The 20,424-nt window shown below is 44.3% G+C and overlaps 1 protein-coding gene across 5 annotated transcripts in view; it reads left to right on the top strand.

The window, feature by feature from the left end:
• DCLK3 (doublecortin like kinase 3) overlaps window positions 1-7,813 on the top strand; it is a 34,329-nt gene extending 26,516 nt beyond the window's left edge. The window contains exons 3-5 of one of the 5 annotated variants that reach the window (XR_004420183.1): window positions 1,121-1,253; window positions 2,245-2,329; window positions 3,304-3,315. Coding sequence is in view for 4 of the 5 variants with exons in the window: in XM_033080911.1 (XP_032936802.1) it covers window positions 1,121-1,253; window positions 2,162-2,329; window positions 3,304-3,500 (498 nt within the window). In the remaining variant the exon portion in view is untranslated. Of the gene's footprint in view, window positions 1-1,120; window positions 1,254-2,161; window positions 2,330-3,303 lie in introns of all 5 variants that reach the window. The other 4 variants (XM_033080919.1, XM_033080911.1, XM_033080937.1 and 1 more) reach the window with 4 other exon arrangements.
• Window positions 7,814-20,424: the final 12,611 nt, after the last annotated feature.

Genomic DNA, 20,424 nt, shown 5'->3' with positions numbered 1-20,424 from the left:
ATTTCCGGGGTGGGAGCAAAATTTTAGTCAAAACGGTGCGGCTTGTAATCGTGAAATTACTGTAATTTGGAAAGAAGGTAAAACTTTTGTTGTTTGTTGTATTTGGAGATACACTTTCCATGTATCTTGGTTTTAGCTGGTACAGTGCTGTACTTTGGATTTAGTATGAGAATTAAATTGATAACACAGTGATGTTTTGGTTGTTGCTGAGCACTGCTTATCCTAAGTCAAGGAATTCTCAATGTCCGTGCTCTGCCAAGTAGTGGGTGTACAAAAAGCTGGGAGAGAGCATGGCCAGGGCAACTGACCCAAAAGGATATTCCATGCTATGGGACATTACGCTCAGTAAATAAACTGAGGAGAGTTGGCCAGGAGTTGCTGGTCTGTGGTGGGGAATGATCTGGGCTGGGCTGGGTTGGGGGCCAGTGGGCAGTGAGAAATTGTATTGTGCAGCACTTCTTTTTCTCAGGTTTTTTTTCTTTCTCTTTCTTTTCCTTTCACTTTATCTCCCATCCCCCTTCTCATTATAGTTGTTACCATTCCTACTGTTGTTATTATTATTATACTTTTATTTCAATTATTAAATTGTTCTTATCTCAACACACTGGTTTTTTTGGATTCTCCTTCCCATCCCACTGTGGGCAGATGGGGGATGAGTGGCTGAGCAGTTGTGTGTTACTAAGTTGCTCTCTGGGGCTAAAACACAAGGATAAAGTCAGTAGTTTGCCTGGACTAATTGCATTTAAGCATAAAGACATCCACAGCATTCCTCTTTGCTTTCCCAGGGAAAAAGAACAGTTTCTTTTCTCAAGAGGAAATAATATTATTTAATTGACTCTTGGTTATTCTTTGTTCCTTTTATTAATTTGGAAATTACAGTGTGCCAGACTTTGTAGAGCAAAGTTTGCTTTTTTCCGTAATTGCTTATCCTCTTAAATAAATGCACTCTCTTACTGTATGAGGGAAAAGAACCATGTTGAAAGACTGTTTCCATTATTAGTACTATTATTAGAACTCCCTCCTGTTTAATTTTCTGCTTCCTTTATATTTTGCTGTTTTAAAATGCGTCTGACTAAACATATACATATATATATATTTGTTTTGTTTTGTTTTGATATAGGTTCAGCACAATGCAGATAAATCTACTACACTGAAATTGGCAGATTTTGGCCTTGCTAAACAGGTTACAAAACCCGTATTTACTGTCTGTGGAACACCAACGTATGTTGCTCCTGAAATACTTGCTGAGAAGGGTGCGTATATATATTTTTAATTTTTCATAAATCATTCAGTTATGCTGAACTTTCTAATAATGGAAATAGTCCAGAATGTTTCAACCTACTGGAATATCTTTTCAGGGTAGGAGTTTGGCTGGCAGTGTAATTTGGGAAAGGAAACCTCGTAGTTTTTAACAAACACAAGCATGACATCAGTTATATTTGCATTATTAGTGTCTATGCTAATATGACTTCCAAGCAGATAAACCATAAAATATCATAGATAATAATAGCTGAAGGGGAAAAAATGACCAAATGTTCGTGTTGCAACCTAAGAGTAGCCAGGCCTATTTCATTACTGTAATCCAGACAACTTTCAAAAGCACCTGATGATACAAAGTCATTATGAACATGTATGTTAAATTTAGGTAACAATCCAAAACATGTTTCACATCATAAGGAATTCTGAAGATTTTATCTCAAAAAAGATTCAGACCTGGAAAGAAGTCAGTTTTGTTGGAGACTCAAGCAAATCTATTTCTGCTTTTTGTTCTGTGGAGCTGGGTTGCACATCTCCAGTTATATCCAATTGCAATGAAAATTTGGCACTCTTAGTTCTTCTGTGAAGAGAATCTGAGGATGGCTATTTAGAAATATGTGCTCTGTTTTCTCACTTAGTCTCCAGTTGACACTGGCTTTTTGAGACAGTGTTTGTGAAACATGTTGTGGAAAAGACAGACTCTCTGAGAGCTGTAGCTAATAACGGGCAGCTTGTAAGCATGGTGTACCAGCCACTCATTCTTTTGCTCACCTCATCTTTTTGAGGAACTGAGCAGAGATTCTGTGTTTCTTTTTCATAATTTCCAAGAAATAATGCAAAGTTCCTTCGCATTTGTGAGTTTTCTTTCTAAAATAAGGGTAAGGGTTTTTCCCGTCTTCCTTAGGCTACGGCCTCGAAGTAGACATGTGGGCAGCTGGTGTGATCCTTTACATCCTGCTCTGCGGTTTCCCCCCTTTCCGCAGTCAGGATCGTGATCAAGAGGAGCTGTTTCAGATCATACAACTGGGTCACTATGAGTTCCTGTCTCCTTACTGGGACAATATTTCTGCAGGTAAGATTCTGCACTTATAGCAGATCTGAGAAGTGGCAGTCTTCTTCCCTGAAATGGGAAAATCTCTTTTTACAAGGCAGTGAGTTTAATCAACTTGGGGTATTTTATAGGTGTCTTTTGTGTGAATCTTTAATGCTTTAAATATGAATACTATCAATGGCTATGTTTCTGCATATTAGTTCTGAATGCTTTAATAGAGTCATTAACTCTTCCCTTTCTAAGCAAAAGCAAGGATTTTCCTCATCTTGTTTATGTATCTCTGCAGCAAAAGATGTCAAAATAATCTCAAGGGTTATATTTGTAAAGATTGTAAAGATATTTTAAAAAATCTCAAAAGATGAGAATGAAATCCTTGTCCTGCAGAACACAGTGTTGATTTCCTGTTGACAATAGGGACTGCATGTCGTAGTTTTTTCTTTCTCACAGGCTAGTACAGTGTCTTTTGTGCACTCTTCAAAATCAGAAACCTTGAAATTCCTTTACTCCCTGTACAGTCTTTTAAAGAACATGTTCCACAGCACTTTACAACTTTTATGCCTCTTAAGGGATGAGATACCCAGTGTTCATTCCTATGAATGTGAACACTTTGCCTGATGCCTTCAGCACACTTGACATTAAATTCCCTTAATTTTCTCCTCTGTTTCTGAACGGGACAATTACATCAGTCATGGAGATTTAATATTTTCTGTCACTAACTCTAACTGCAGCTTTTAGAGTAACTCCTGGGGCTAGTTACAAAAACCGTGATAAAACTCATGAAAAAAATAAGGACATTTTGTGTGGGTATAACTATCAGCATATATAACTATCAGCATAACAGAATGGATAAGGTTGGAAGTGACCATGGTCGGTGATGTGTTTCACCTTGCTCAAGCAGGGTCATTCTAGCTCACATTGCACAGGATTGCACATTATAGAGCACGTTGCACACCATTGTGCTTTACGCCTTTCTCCTTTGATTTCTTCCATAATAGCAGCAAAAGACCTCATCACCAGGCTGTTGATAGTGGATCCCCAGAAGCGCTACACAGCACGTCAAGTACTTCAGCACCCCTGGATCAGAACAGCTGGGAAAACTAACAGCAGGAATTTGCAGAGGGAAGTGACAATTAACATTGAGCGCCATTTCCGGACCCAGCGCCGAAAGGAAGTTGTTGATAAGGACACATGAAATCTTTTAAGCTCATTTTGTCTTCTTTTTATTGATCAACAAATCATTTATGTTTTCTTTTCTAAATAAATTGGGAATTTAATGTGTAGCTATTGGTGGCTATTCCCATGCCTTTTTTTTTTTGATTCTGAGATTCTGAAGGACAGAGATCAAATTCACATCCACTTCCTCTGATGCTGGCAGTCTCTCTGTTGAAAGAAGCGGGGTCTAGATAAATTCTGCAGGGTGTCTATTATTTTTCTTTAAGTACTTTTCTTTAAGTACTTTTACATCTTTTACAAATGTTTGCTTCTGTGACTGATACTAGTGATGAGTCTTCTCTCATTCTTTTTTTATTATATCCTCCAGGAGTTGTGTGTATGCAATATTTTCAAAATAGCTGTCTGCATATACATCTTGCACTAATTCTTTAAAGTCTTTTCACTAATTCCTTTTAACCATAGAGTAGGAAGAATAAAAAGTAAATATATCTTTTAGCTGTAGGATATATTAAATAAGAAGCTAAATACTGTATTTATTGAGTTGTGAGGGAATACAAATCCTTATTGACTAAATCTGATGTTTTATGATATCTCCCTTGGCAACATCTTTCATTGGTTGTTCAGGGTAATAGATAGGGTAATGTTCCTGTTACAAGAAGGTGGTGCTGTGTATTATAGGCTGAATGTAGACTAAAATCCAGCTTGAGGAGAAAAAACTTGTTGGCTGTGGAAAAGTCTCCCCAGGGAATCATCAGATGCTCTATTTCATGTGTTTTTTAATATTTTTATTGGATGCAATTTTAAAGAAATCCTGTGGGGGAAAAATATAGCCCAGAGAGGGGCCATGACCTAGACAGCTTTTGAATTTCAGAATTTTTGATTAACTAATTAAATTCAAAAAGCACTTGAGTTTTCCATTTTATAATTCTTTGTTCTCAAGTTCCATGGGCTAGCAAATAATATTGATGTCAGAGTATTGGTGGTTTTGGCATTGTATACACAGCCTGTAGAAATGAACGGTTTTTTTTTACACTTGGAGAGCTGCTGCTCTTCCTATGTATTTCATAATGAGAAATGTCAGAAGCTTTTCAGAATTAGTGGAACATTTTCACAACTATATGAACCAGAATATTATTTTTGGAGAGTGCTAATATTTTGTGTGAACTTGCTGAATAACCAAAAAGTGTAGGGTGCTGTCATCATGTTTCTGTTTAATCTTGTGACTTTTGTGCAAGAATTATGTATAAAAGTAGAGGTCACTTGACTAAAGGAGAATTGCACTTTAATTTGAATTGGCTTATTTCTAATACTTGCTGGAATAAGATTTGCTGTGGAGTTCAAAAATTGGTGAAACAAACTAATCAAATCTTTACTGTATGCCCAAGTAGTAGCTATATGGTATGTCATACTTCTACTTTGGAGTCTTTGAGTCAGGAAAACTTTTACTTTTCCTGAAAACAAAAATGGATTTAAGTGCTTCCCTGAGTTAAGGGAACCTAATGTAACTTAATATTATAAAAACATTACATCATATTTGAGTACTAGTAATAATGTATCCTCTGTTAATTTAAGTCTATTTTGGATAGGATGTTGTGGAAAAATAGCTTCTGATGCGCAATACTATATTTTGTAATTATCTTATTTTTAATATAGTTGTTTAGGAATAAAGTCTGAAGTGACAAAAAATATGTAATCAACAATGAATCTGAAAGTTTGGAGATTGTGTAACAGGTTGCCTTTTTCGCCTTTGAGAACCTGTCGCCTTATTCATAGTGCAGAAGATGGAGAATTTGCTTGTAATGATTAGAAAAATAGTTTTTTTTTTCAATGATTTTGTTTTTCTTTCAAGTTCTCTGTGTTCCAGACAGGCTACATGGACTGTACCAGGTGGTCACAGATGCTGCTGTGGCGGTGCTGAGGCATGGGTTTGTCACTGTTGCTAATGGAGGTGTGGCATTTGGCCCTCCTCCTTCAGGTTGGAGGCTGGAAAAGCTTCCAGGTGCTTCTCAGGGCTTTTACCTCTTTCTCGCCTTCTTTGTTACTCCTTCTTTTCTCTTGTTGCTTCCAGTGTTCTTGCTCTGCCTCTTTGTTGACTGAGGGAGTCCAGGTCCCCAAACATTATGGTTTATGTTACTTGTAGCAATTAAAACCTCTATGATTTTGGAGAGCTCAGCCTCAAGCTTTGCTTGCTAATGTTGAAAGTAATATTAGGCAGGACTAAGACAAAAAATGGTGAAAATCCCCTCTCATCTCCTACTGCCTTTTCTCAGGCTTTTCTTTCCCCTCTGTGTGACATTCCAATACAGACCTGATATTTATGCTCTGTAAGAGGGCTTCTAATATATGAACTATGTTCACATTCTGTGATTGAGGATTATCACTGTTCTTCCTTTCCTGAGGTTTGTCTCCTTGGGTTCTGGAGTCATCTTCTCCTTAATGTTTTCATTTCTTGAATGATTCCTTTCTCTACAGAAGTCTGAGGAAGCTCAAAGCTGGGTGTGATTGTAGACTCAGAGCAAATTATTTGTTGGAAGAAGAAATATCCCTTCTTGCTCTTCCTTAAGTCTTTATGGATTAGACTCTCATGTAGCTTTATATTCCACTGAAAATAAAACAAGTTATGATGTCCTCATCTCTTTAAATGCTAACAACGAAGAGAGTCTGAATATATCACCAAGAAAAACAACCTTCCCCCCAAGAGCTAAGTGCAAATTATTGCAGACCTCAAGAGGAAAGTTCCACTTTGAGGATTTGGTAGGTCTAAGGCAATAGAAGGCAAGAACCTGTTTGTTTACTGCAAGCTTTAGCAAATCAGCTGAGTAGGAATCCTTCCATGCCTCTAAAAATGTATTGTTTGGTTCTTAACTCATAATAGAGATCCTGATAAAGCTCTAGTTATTCCAGGGTTATTTCTTTACTGTCTGGTTTTAACTATTCAAATAATAGTCTCCTTTTAGAAACCAGAGGCTCTCCATTATCTTTAATCATTGACTTGGTTCTTCTTTAGTTGGTTGCAGCTTTTTAAGCATGCTTGCATATTTTCATGCCCTAAATGCAGTATTTCTCAGACTTGAAGCAAACACAAAGATCCAAGCAGATAGAATCATCAATACTTCATTTTGTAGTGAAACACATGTGTAATAGAGTTGCTTTTTTAGCTTTTCAGCTACCTGAAGATAAAGTGGTCCCCAGATATCCCCTTCATTTGCCATGAAAGTCAACTTCTTCACTTTTCCATATGCTATTACATTTCATTGGTCCTAGACCTCACCTACATGTTTTCTACCACCTGTTATCTGCCTACTGTCATTGGGTTCTTATCACCTTGGATCACTCCCATTTTTGAAACATTTTGAAATCTTCCCATATTAAAGTATTTTTCTTCAGGAACTTCTGACCTTAGAAATGGGAAATTTTTGGAAGTGTTTAGGTATGTGAAACTGCAAAAATCTGGTACTTCACGCTGCATGGTGCATAACTGCCTGAAAATGAACAATGGGAATTTGGTCATTGCTTGTATATTTAGTCTCCTAATATTTAAAAGTATGTGCCCAGGAGACTCATGATTGAAGGCAGTACAGAAGAGACTGTTTCCTCTGAGACAGAGAAACTTTTAACTTTTATTCAGGGGCCTTCTTAATTAGAAGGCTGTTTTAACAGCTATGTGGAATACCTGGACTCAAACACCATTAAATCTGCGACCTCGCTTCTGACTGGAATTACAGGTGGATTTTCTGTATCTCTGTTACTGCATTTTTGGCTGTAGGGTGATGGAGGGATGATGGGATGTTATCCCCTTGAGCTTAGGCTCTTGGGTTTTGGTCCTCTTGTTAAAGTGAACTTTCTGGAGTTGACTGCTTGCTTTTTGGCAAGTACCCAGATTTGGGGAGGTATACAGTCTGGTTTAAAATATAATAAATTTGCTGTGCTTATAAAGTGATCTTCCCAAAGAAACATAAGTATCACTCTTAAATATTTTTCCTATAATTCCTTCTGTCACCTGGATTTCTTTTAATTTAAACAATGTAAGGAAAATACTTTTTCTGTTTCTGGGCGTGTGTGTTTGTCTGTCTTTTCTAAGTCCACAAGTAATACTGTTGACATTCTTGCTCCTGAAAGTAATTATGGGCACTTTAACTGGGTTTACAGTGTATAATGGCACTGTTTGTTCTCCAACATGGTTTATTTGTAACTAGGCTGGAGATGTAATTTTCTAAATTAAAATGCATTGTAGACTTCAGCAGAAGCTGTTATTCCTCCTGTGTATCTCCAAAGAAGGTAAATTATACAATAACTGTTATGTTTCAGTTCTTTCCAATAAATTAGGAAACAAATGTGTGGCCAAGTATTTTGTTTTTGTTTTTTGGTTGGTTGGTTTTGTTCTTCTGGTAATGTATTTGGGAAATGCTTGTTTTAAAAGGTTTGCAATTTCTTTAAGTATTGCGTGTACCTTCATATATGAGTAGCAGAACCCGTTCTAATGCTGATACTCTTTGAATACTTACAGATGTGTTTTTCTTTGCTTCTGCATGTAATCCCACTAAATCCAACACAAGTCTTTACAGAACTGGAGCTGAGATTTATTCTACCACCATTTTTTGTCCTGTATTATTTTAGTCATTTATGCTGTGATATTAGAGTGATCATGACAAGCAGACTTAGCTTCACTTATGCTTACTCCACACAGGACTGATTTCTCTTATCATTAAATCTTTTCCTATAAAATTCAAGTTTGTTTCGAAAAAGATTTGCTTTCTTTGTGGAAACAGGCATTCTATTTGAAATTCAGTTGCTTGCAAAAAGTGGCTTTTTCGAAGGAGACTGCTTCTTAGAAGCATGTGCATATTTCAGTTCTGTTATTAAAATTACATTTTCCCAGAAGCCTGCCATTTTGTCTGAAGCAGTGGAAATAAAACTGTGTCTAGGATATTGATGGTATTTTTGAAGAAACTACTGTCTCTGCATAATGAGCATGCGTGATGAAGTGGCTGCCAGTGAGAAAAGTTTATTGCATATTGATCCTTAAAGATATCACAGCCTCCTCATTGCTCTAAGAATAACTTTAAACTCTTTGGAATGACTGACTTTTACGATAATCACACACATTTATTGCACCTCTGTTGCCTTCTCAAGGCGTGGTGACCTGGTTCAGGGAGCGGTACGGTGGCCCAAGCCCAGGGCCACTCGGTCCATATGCTACTGACACCAACGTGGTGGATGGCAAATGGCGTTTATTGAGGGGTCACAAAGGTTTTTATAGCTTGGGCAGTCAGTGTCATTTCCTTCTGCTCACGTCCGGCTAGGTGCGGCCAGGTACGGGGCAAAGGTCTGACTGCAGGGGGGGTGTCCTGACTGACCGTACAGCCCGATATCTTCCGCACGCATATCCCTAACTGTCCACATTTCCCCCCTCCCTCATGATTAGTAAAAATCGTATAAAATTATAAAATGTAGATGTTACAAAATTTCATGGGTTAGTAAAATTAGTATATAAAATTGTAAGTGTGTTAGTAACAGGAACACCTCAAAGTAATTGTCGGCGTTTGACAAACATAATGTTAACCGCTTCTAAACGCTTCTTAACGAATAGCACCAATTTGTTTAATATGCAAGGCCCGAAGATTAGAGTTAGTAAGATTATGGTGAGTGGGCCTATTAGGGTAGAAATTAGGGTGGTGAGCCATGGGGACCGGTTGAACCATGACTCGAACCGTCCCGGTTGAGCTTCTTTTCCCTTCGGGTTCACTGGCATCTTGGGCGGTGCCGGGCTGCTTGATGGTTTCTCCCTCTCTTCAAGTAGTGGGGTGTGCGGGTTGCAGGGGTGTTTGATGATTTGGTCCTGCAAATAGAATCTCACAACTCTCGTTAGTTTTACTCTGAAGGTCTGGTTTGATAGATTTAAGTGGACACCATTTAACGTCCCCATCTTTTTTAACGGCCGCATACCCCCGACCCGTGAGCACTAGTCTCCAGCCTTGTTCCCACTCCCCTAGTTCATTTTTGATCACAACCTGTGGACCTTTCTCTAGTGCTCGAGTGGCCCAGTGTCTCTGGGCAGGACTGTTTGTTTCATCCCCCCTAGGGAATTGATTTAACGCTAGCAGCGCGGTTGCTAGTATGCATGCCTGGTCACTCGGGGGAATGGTATTGGTGAAGCCTTCTGTCTTTGCTAGTACTTCCAGTTTAGTTTTCAGAGTCTGATTTGCTCTTTCAACAATGGCTTGTCCAGTGCTGTTGTATGGGATGCCGTGTACCAAGGTGATGTTCCATTTCGAGACGAATGCTTGGACCGTCTTTGAGATGAAGTTCGTGCCGTTGTCTGTTTTGATTTGTTTTGGAACTCCAAGCCATGCCATGGCTGTCAGCCAATGTTGGATGGTCGCTTTGGAATCGGTCTTGGGATGCTGTGTGGCCACGATCATACCGCTGTACGTATCTACGGTAACTGCGAGCCATGCTCGGGGTTTTAACAGCTGGCATTGTGTAAAGTCTGTCTGCCATATTTCTGAGGCTTTGAGGCCTCTGGGGTTGATGCCACTTGACCACAGCGGTGATTTCTGGCAGCGAGGGCACATGGTGACGACGTGCTTCACATCTGCGGGAGAAATTCCGCACTTTTTTGCAAGTGCTTTTGCTCTGATGTGAAGGGATTCATGCAGCTGACGAGCTTCTTTCAGTGTCCATACGCCTTTTGCGGCGGCGTCTGCCTTGTCGTTGCCAATTTGGTAGAATCCTTTGATCGGGTCATGGCTGTTGACGTGGATGACTGATATAGTGCCTTTCCGTGAATAGAGCGCTTCTTCCAGCATCGTTGCCACTGTGGACACTGACACACCTGGTCCGGACATGGCTAGGCAGAGCTTGGCAACAAATATGGAGTCAGTCACGATGTTAAGGTGTTCTTTCTGGGAACAGTCCGCACGCTAGCACTACAGCTGCTGCTTCAAGCTGTTGGACTGAAAGTTTGGGGTCAGTTGTCTTGACACATTGCCACTGTTCTCCTGACTGCCATACTGCTGCTGCGGTGGAGGTCAGTGATGATGCGTCCGTGAAGATGGTTGGCCCTGCCTGTGGTCGGTCGATTATCTTTGGTGTGAGGTCGATGTCGATGACCTTGAGCAGATGAGTCCAAGGGGGTTTTGCCGCGTAGCGAATCTCTCCTCCGAAGCCTGCAAGAGCCATGGCAAGGTATTCAGATATTGTTGTTGACTGTGTGGAGAACTGTTTGCGGAAGGGCAAGTATATCTTGGTAGGTTCGATGCCCAGATGTCTTAGGGCGAGTTTCCTGCCTTTCATGATGAGGCTGCTGAGGCACTCGACTCCCGGGGAAAAGGCATGTGATGGTTTCCCCAAGACCACCCATTGTATCGGTTGGGCTTTGTCGAGGGGTCCTTGGGCTAATGCTCCCACTCCCCTCTTTTTTGTAAAGTGGACATACAGATCGATCGGTGCACTTGAATCCCATCTGGTGAGCGTGCTCACTGACATCTGGTGTTCGATAAAGTTGAGCGAGCTTATCGCTTCTGGTGTCAGGGTTTTCTGCTCCCATGGGTTCTTTCCTTTCAAGAGGTCGTTTAGAGGGTCCATGACCTCGGGAGGAATCAGGACGATGTTGCAGGAGCCACTGTAAGGACCCTACGAGCTGCTGCACGTCGTGGAGCGTCTTGATGTCTCGGCGGATTTTCATCTGGGGGGGAATTATGTAGGAGCTTGTGATTCCCACTCCTAGGAAGGTCACGCACGGTCCCTTTTTTATTTTTGCACTCGCTATCTCAAAGCCGTTTGTCTTTAAGGTCTCGGAGATGGTTGATACCAGCTGGTCTACTTGTCTTGTTGATGGCACGGTGATCAGGATGTCGTCCATGTACTGCATGATGGTAGCAGTCGGATTGCTATGCCGGACTGGTGCTAGCGCTCGGTCTACTGTGATCTGGCAGATGGTAGGGGAGTTGATCATTCCTTGGGGTAACATTCTCCACTGGAAGCGTAGGTTGGGCTGCTGGCTGTTCGGAAAGACGATGGAAAAGGCGAACCGCTCCTTGTCGTCCTCGTGCAGGGGAATAGAAAAGAAACAGTCTTTGATGTCGAGCACTGTGCAGGGTTGTCCTTTCGGTATCATTGAGTTCATGGGCAGCAAAGTTTGCACGGGGCCCATAGGCTGGATTCTCTTGTTCACTTCTCGCAGGTCGTGTAAGAGATGAAAGCCTTCACCAGACCGTTTAGGTATTACGAAGATTGGGGTGTTCCATGGGCTTGTGGAGGGTTCTATATGATTCTTGTGCAACTCACGACCAACTAGTTTAAGAAGAGTGGTCATTCGAGGCTTGGACAAGGGCCACTGCTCGATCCACACCGGATCGGCTGATTTCCAAGTTAGCTTGATGGGCAATGGTGGGTATGCGACAGTGGCCCTTAGAATAAATTTGTCACCCTAACGTCCAGCAGGGCTAGGGCATCCCTCCCCAACAAGGGTGGGCAATCTGACATAATGTATGTAGTGAGGGTGATAGTTCTTCCTGGTCCTCTCTCGGTGCAGAGTGTTATTGCTATCGGTTGGGTGCTTTTGCGGGCTCGGGACAGCCCTCCAACTCCGCCCACCATGGGGGCTTCTTCTAGCTTCCATGGTAGAGGCCAGTGTATGTCTGGGATGACAGTGACATCTGATCCTGTGTCCACCCAAAAGGGAAGGCAGATGGCTGAGTCGTCGGAGCTGTTGTGGAGACGACACACTGCCCACACGATCAGTGGGTGCTTGCCCACCTTCACGGCGAAGGCCACCCATGGGTCTCGTTCCCATGCTTTCATGGCCAAAGCCACCCAGGGGCCTCGCCCCCAGGGAGCTGTTCTTGGTATTCCTGAGGTGCAGATGGGTTTGATTGAGCCATTGGTTGGGCGACGAAGTTGGTCATTTCTTGAGGGGGTGATGGGCGTGGAAGCCCTGTGCCCCATTGAGGGTTGCTGTAGCTGGGCCGCTTCATGTTCCAGGAGGGAGGAGGCTGGGTATGGCCTGGCTGCCCCCTCCCCTTCCCGTTTCCCTGAGGCTTGGATCTGCATTCCTTAGCTAAATGCCCCTTCTTTCCACATGCCCAGCATGGTCCCCTAAGTTTCCCCTGGCATGGTGGAGCAGCTGCTGGTGGGTGCCCTGACTGGGGGCAGTTTACTGCCACATGGCCTGCCTGGCCACACTTGAAGCATGCCATCACACTGGTTATTGCAGTGCGAACTGCTGCTTGGATGGGAGCTAGGTGTTCTTCCTTTGCGACATGTCTGATCATGGCAGCAACATTGGACCCAGGTGGTAGTGATCTTAAAATGTCCTTGGTGGCTGAATTGTATTGCTGGCGTAGGCAGTCTGCTAGCACAGGACCCTTCACCTCTGAGGGTAATGCTGAGGAATCTAGTGCTGCCTGAAGGCGGTCCACAAACTGAGTGAAGCTCTCACTCTCACTCTGCTTTATAGTGGACCATGGCGATGGTCTGGCTATTACTTTAGAAGCAGCACGGATGGCTTCCCGGGCAGCACGGGTTGTTGTCATAACCTCATGGGCCCGCAGGCCCTCTGCCTGTGCTTGTGGGGTGATCAGTTGGGTCTGTGCCCATTAGCCTCTGTATGCTGGAGCCGTGCAGTGGATGGTCTGCCCCTGTTACTAAGGCCAGCTGTTTTACACAATTGTCCTCCCATTCTTGTTTAAAAACGATCATCCCCGCCCCATCGAAAATCAGCCTGCAAGTCTGTTTAATATCAAAGGGAAGCATATCATCGCCTCCAAAAATGCTATCAATGAGTGTGGAAACCATGGCAGAATTAATCCCCCTGTCTGCAACCACTTTAACAATTGCCTGCACGTCTTTCGGGTTTACCAGCGAGTAGGTTCTTTGATTTCCACCTGCCTCCCCCACACGGACCGGGAACACCAGTTTGGCTGACGGAGCCCACTCGGCGCAAGCTATTTTTATTTTCCACCAGTCTGTAAGCGGGGTTCGTTCTTTCTCTGATATCCCCTTAACCCATGCAGGAGCGTTGCAGCTAGTGATCTTATATACCACTGCTCCCTTTTTGTTAAAGCCCGAGTCGGTGTCGGAATCGTCCTCCGACCACCTTTCGAGCCCATCCCAGCTCGAGTCAGAGTCCGAGCTGGAAGTCGACTGGCTGGATGTTTCTGGGCTACTGAGCCTTTTTCTCGGGCTCCGACCCGCACCTTCTTGCGGGGGTCGGGCCGTTCCCTCCCCCTGGGCTCCCTCCGCCTCCTGCTGGGGGAGGTTCTTGCCCTATAAGGACCTGATTTAAAATGAGCGCTTTGATTGGTCTTAAGTTCCTTCTCGGGGGCCGCCCCGCCTTCCTGCTCACCCACGCTTGCGCTGTTCGGCGAGCCTTCTGCATCTCCGCCCCCCGCGTGATCGTTCCACCCCCCATCACGCGCTCCAGCGCCATTTTCAAACGCATATGGCGGGGGTGCTTTTTTATCTACCGCTTCGGGGTCCGATATTATAGCAGCATTCCGCGCCTCCTCTGCTAGCCCCTGCCAAAATGCCCGCGAGCACTCCTCCCACTCCGATGGTGGTGAGTTTTACCCCAGGGGTAGCGGAGGGGGTCCCGGAGTCTGTGCATCTGCACGCTCGACCAGGTCAAAGTCTTCCGTGGTTTGCATTGCTGCCCCGACCCCCAGCTGCGGCGTGGCTAATAAACAAGTGCACACAGCTTTCCAGGTTTCTTGCTCTTGCCGAGCTTTTTGCAGAGCCTGGATAACTCTGCCCCATGATTTGAGGGTTTTCCCTGAGCCTGAGGACATGGTTTCCTCGGCCAGAGCCCTGGTGCATTTATCCCATATCTCCGGATGGAGAATTTCTACCGGGCTTTCTATAGCCCCTAGCTTAATCAATCTCGGCACTGCGAGAATAAAATCCTTAAGCTTACACTGAATACCCCACTGCGTGTGGATTTGACTCACGACCTTCGTGATAGCGTCCATGCTCCTCGCTGGTCCGGGAAGCGTCCTTCCCCGCTGCACTAGGCCAGCTGTGCAGCCGCCGGTTCCTCATCCAGGCGATCCCCGAACCCCGGGCGTAATTTTCTCCCGGGTTTCGGCACCAGATGTTGCCTTCTCAAGGCGTGGCGACCTGGTTCAGGGAGCGGCACAGTGGCCCTAACCCCAGGGCACTCGGTCCATATGCTACTGACACCAACGTGGTGGACAGTAAATGGCATTTATTGAGGGGTCACAAGGGTTTTTATAGCTTGGGCAGTTGGTGTCATTTCCTTCTGCTCACGTCCGGCTAGGTGCGGCCAGGTACGGGGCAAAGGTCTGACTGCAGGGGGAGGTGTCCTGACTGACCGTACAGCCCGATATCTTCCGCACGCATATCCCTAACTCTCCACATACCTCATTTTAACAATTTGTAGAGGCAGCTAATTAAATGCTGTTAGAAGTGGGATTCCAATGTGTTTCCTGTGTCAGAAGTAACTGAAGGCAGAGTCCAGCAGTGCAATGAATTTGTGTGATTATAATAAAAGTCAGATTTTATATTCTTGCAGTTATTTTTCTTTTTAAATTAGAACTGTTTTGACAAAGTAGCAATTGGAAAATCAGAAAAAGTAAAGTAAGTAACCTTAAAATGTCATTGGAAATACATTTTGTTTTCCAAATTCAGAAACTGATATTAAGAGCTGGAAACATCTTAAAAACCAGAGAAATACAGGCATTATTCCCAGAGTGTTTCAACTATTAAAACAGTAAGAATGTTTGATGCAGTGAGAACATGAAGTACCTTGGTAGGGCTGACCAGATGCTGCAACAGGAACTATGTGAGATTGCTAGACTGGATAAGGAATGTAGGTCTGAAAAAGGGGTGCTCCTATAACCACCAGGAAATGTATTGAATCATAAAAGGTTAATCCTGCATTGTCATTGCAGCTTTCTAAATTTCAGTGACAACCCCTGGGCCATAAGAAGGCATTTCCCATGAAGAATTGCAGCATAGAACATTTTAGATAATGTTTAACATAAAGGATTCCAGCAATGAAGATGATTTTCCTAGAAAATGGAAGTGTGTGACTGTTAACCCCTATGGTAAGTTGTCAAGAAAGCCTTATTGCTGGAGTTTCAAGAAGAGTATAATTTGGTGATCCTAAGCATTTGCAACTGCCCAGCTTGCAATGTTGAGTCTTTCAATGACATTGCACTGCTACAGCATAAGAACTTATTATTTAACAGCTCAGAAAAAACATTTGTGCCTAGCATAAGGCTGGAACTAAGTGGGTCAAATACGTTTTATTAATTTCAGCTTGCCTGAAAACATACTGGCCAGAATATTGTTCACACGGTGAGTGATGGATGAAAAATGTATTGTTGACCACTATTTCCAATGAAAGCATAAAATTGTTCTTGAAAATGGGAGCATGTTGGCTGTTTGCAGCATGTGTCCTGGTAATAAAATAAAGAAGGAGACACACCATATTAAGTAGCCCCTTGTGATTACAAACAAACAAAATATTCTGACAAAAAAAAGTGGGAAATAAAAAGGAGGATAAAAAGCTGAAGGAAAGCATAGCGGTTTTTTCAAAATGTTTTATTTTCATAAGTAAATCAACGCTCTAGACAAATCTAACAGAGCTTTATCAGTAAAATAAAAAAATCTTTCCCTTTACTGGTGTGTAACATTCCTGTGGTGGTTCCCCAGCTACTTAGCTGATTCCAAGCAGATACTATGGAAACCACTAGATTATCTTACCTGGATCATAATTTTCTAGTGATGGGACAGGAAAAAAATCCCTTAAAAGAAATAAAAGCAAAAGTGCTCCACCATGTAAGTAACATTGAGCAATTATTCATCCACAGGAGAATTTTATGGAAATTTATTTTTACATGCTTTTATAACTCACACACTTAGAGTAAATTCACGAATACAAGCCGCACTGAGTATAAGCCGCATTGCCAGGTGTTGGCAAACATTTTGTTTTTTGTCCATAAATAAGCCGCACCTGAGTATAAGCCGCTTTGTCATTCGCAGCGAGGACCCGCGTGCAACAAAGTTGCCAAATAGTAACAGAACCGCGGCAGGGCAGGGTTTACTGGCTCGGCTCAAACCATGAGGGTTCGGGGCTGTTGACAGGGCTGGGTGGCCCAGCTCGGTGCTGCTGCTCGACGCTGCCACTCGGCGGGGCCGCTCGGGGCCGGCCGCCGCCACAGCTGGGCTCGGTCACCCTGGCCCGGTGCTGCCCCGCGGCGGCAGGGGGGGGTACAGAGCCCACCGGCACCTGCGGTGGTGATGGGAGGCGGGGATGGAGCCTCCCTGCTCCTGTGGCGGCGGCATGCGGGGACGGGAGCCCCCCGAGCCGGGGGGCCAAGCAGGAGAGAGCTGCCCCTGCTTCCCCCGAGCTGCGTGGCCAAGCAGGAGAGAGCCCCTGCCTCCCCCCAAGCCGTGGGGCCAAGCAGGAGAGAGCCCCTGCTTCCCCCGAGCCGCGGGGCCAGCAGGAGAGAGCTACCCTGCCTTCCCCACCCCGTGCTGCCTGCACAGAGCAGCACCACCCGCCGCGCAACAGAGTAACCAATTTGTAACAACCGTGTAAATGCAGGGTTTAACTGGCAGGAGCTCGACTTTGCAGTTTGCACTGACTTGGTTTGCACGGGGTTGAAAATGTCAGAAAGTTATTCATATATTGGCCACTCCTGAGTATTAGCCGCATTTCCGGTATGGGAGCAAAATTTTGGTCAAAACAGTGTGGCTTGTATTCGTGAAATTACTGTAATTTTCAAGGGACACAAGTTAGAGCTGGATGTTAGAATGTGACTGTAATACTAACAGCTGAAGCCTTACATATATTATTGACTAATAACTGGTAAGGTTCTAAAATCAGAATTTCCATAGCCTCTGTTTAGGTACAGAGTTACCTGAGGAAAGGAAGCAGGATATATCAGGAAAATGAACAAGGATGTGCAGATAAATCCCTTAATGACCAGGAAAAACACTGCCGGTGTTACTACTTCTTCATGCAGCAGAAAAAACCCTAAGCTTATTCAAAATGTGCGGGCAAAAACAGTGTCATAATGTCATTGCTTTAATGCATCAGTGATGGGGCAGCTATGAATTGTACTAGATCAGGAAGATACTTTGGATGTACTTTCAGACAGATCCTATACACAGGATTCTGGGAGGTGGACAGACAGAGAATTCAGCAGCTTCATTCTGGCAAGGTAAATCATCAGGACTGACTATTGTTCAACCTGTTTTCAATGCCAAATCGGCTAAAAGAGGAAAGGTAAGGATGGGACAGATTTGTTTTTTAGTTGGAAACCTTCTTACTGCCAGGCTACAATGATTTGGATTCTTGTGGGTTTTTCTTTTCATTCTGGTTCCCCTGGCTAGCTGTGGACCAGGGGAGAGTGTGGAACCCACACGGACAAAGGCAAAAGATAAGGAGGCTCCCTTTTCCTGGGACACAGTCCAAGCTGTTTATTCCCGAACAATCCAAGGGAAGAGACAGCGGGAACAAAGGCATGGTGGGGAATTTTAAACTCAGCAGAGAGGAGAGGAAAAATCAAACCACAAACAATGAGATCCCACCGCCAGGGAGGGGCCAGGGAGGGCTGAACTAACTCCACAAACCCCAGGCGAGAATACAGAACAAACCATTTCAGTGCAATATACAAACCATAATTTAGTGCAATACAACATCTCCCCCTTTTTTGTTAACTGAAGTTAAAAGAAAGGCACTGAGTTTATTCTGATTCAGAATATAGATTTGCCCACCACTTATGATTTGTGGGCAAGTTAGACTGCTTTTGGTTTGCCACTCTATGTGGTTGACTGCTGAGGTAGTAGGAATTACACCGTTAATGGCTTTGAAAATCAAGTAATGTAGAATTCTGAATGCCGACGCTAAAAGAAAAAGAACAACAGAACCCAACATAATTGTTTTCACTATTGAAGTCCACCACCCAGTGAGTCCCCAGCCTTTGAACAGTCCACTGAACCAATCCTCAGATTCTTGCTTCACTTGTCCGATCAAGCTTTTCATTTCACGGAGGGTTGCGTGGATGTTGGGAGTTTTTGAGGTGAGGTTCATGCAACAAAGGCCTTCAAACTCCTGGCACTTGTGTCCATGCAGGAGCAGGAGGAAGTCTATAGCTGCACGATCTTGGAGTGTGTCCTGCCTAGTAACTTCCTCATCTTCTAGGAGGGAGCTGATGGCGGTGGATGTTAAGTTTGCCTGTTTGACTACTTAGCACTCTAGGTGGCCCAATTCACCTAGGGCTTTGGGTGCTGCAACCCATGGAAGGAACTCTTTTTGACCTGGCCCAATGAAAAATTTCGGAATTGCGATTTGGGTCCAAATCGTCAGCACTTCTCTTTTGAATTTTGTAGGCCGAATTGTTTTTCACCAATTAAGGTTTGGCTGGGTGCTAACAGGAATAACTGCCTGAAGGTACATGGCCCTCCTAAAAGCTGAGAAGGATCCCTGCTCATGCCTGATCTCCACAAATTAAGAACAGATCCTTAGGAAGACTTTTGGGACTTGAATGGTAGGGATTGTCTGCTGTAACATGGCTCAGAATATTACATCACCTTTTGGTGGTGAATTCCTCTTGATATTGCAGTATTTTATGACAGGCTTTAGTACCAGATAATGGGCTGAAGGTAAAGTGAACACAATATCCTGCCGGGAAGGAACCCAATAGATCCACAGTAATTTGACGACTATAAGGCACACCCTTTTGACTAAAATTTTCCCCCGAACCCGGAAGTGCGCCTTATAGTCTGGTGCGCCTTATCTGATGTACAATGTTCAGAAATTTGCAAACCCGGAAGTGCGAACTGCGAGCTGAGCCAGGACCCATGGGAGCTGCGGCTGTGCGGGGGGAGTCAGGAACCGTGGGAGCCGCAGCTGCCAGGCAGGGGAAACCAGGAATTGGTGTGGCTGCCAGCCAGGGAGAACCAGGGGGAAGCGGCGCGGCTGCGGAAAGACACCAAGAAGCGCCTTGGGAAAGCGCCGAGAAGCGGCGAGAAAGTGCCTTGGGAAAGTGCTGAGAAGCGGTGAAAAAGCGCCGTGGGAAAGCGGCGAAAAAGCGGTGAAAAAGTGGCAAAAAAGCACCGCGGAAAAGCAGCAAAAAAGTGGTGAAAAAGCGCCGCGGGAAAGCAGGAAGAAGAGCGCTGCCGCCACCGGCCGGGGGGGAAGCCGGGAGCCATGAGCCGTGCCAGCCGGCACTGGGGGTGGGTGGGAACGCCGGGGCCCACTGCATGGGGAGGGTGCCTGGGGCTACGTTTAAAGGCTACACCGATCTTTGAAAAATGTTTGCAAATTGAGCACCTGCCGGTAATTCGTTACTTTGTTGCACGCTGTGCGGCTCCTCGCTGCAAAAAAATAGTGCGCCTTATAGTCCGGGACGCCTTATATGATCAACAAAGTTGCGAAAGTTGTCGAATCCCGGTGGGTGCGCCTTATAGTCCGATGCACCTTATGGTCGTGAAATTACTGTAATTCCTGAGCTGCTTTGGGCAAATTTGGCAGCCACTCCTCTACGGGGCTCTTAATCATTACAGCCCGCTGACAATGATTTTTACATTGTTGGATGTTGTGTGACTTGGGACCTGGGTTAGGCATAGGTGTGTCAAAGCTGGCTGGATATTCTCCAGGCTGCAATGGAATCCCTACTAGGCAGGTGGACATAGGGTTCCTTGCTGCTGCAGTGGACAGGCATATATTTTGCTGTTGGAGCATCTGTGCCTGGGTTACCCACATGTTTTGGCGTGGTCAAGGGATGATCCATGCAGCAGTCAGACTGTTCAGCATGAACAGGATGACAACTTGGATAGGGCTCATTGTGAGGTTGAGTGTGAGGTGGAATTTTTCTAAAAAAAACCCCCCATTTTTAAAGCATATTAAAAGTTAGTGTGTCTGCCAGAATGTAGCCAGATCTTAGGAAGGTTTTCTCTCCTCTTACTGG

This window comes from Catharus ustulatus, chromosome 1 (genome assembly GCF_009819885.2).
Source record: "Catharus ustulatus isolate bCatUst1 chromosome 1, bCatUst1.pri.v2, whole genome shotgun sequence".
NCBI classification, from domain to species: Eukaryota; Metazoa; Chordata; class Aves; order Passeriformes; family Turdidae; genus Catharus; species Catharus ustulatus.
Note: the sequence above shows the minus strand (reverse complement) of the source record. Positions and strands in the feature narration are given on the sequence as shown.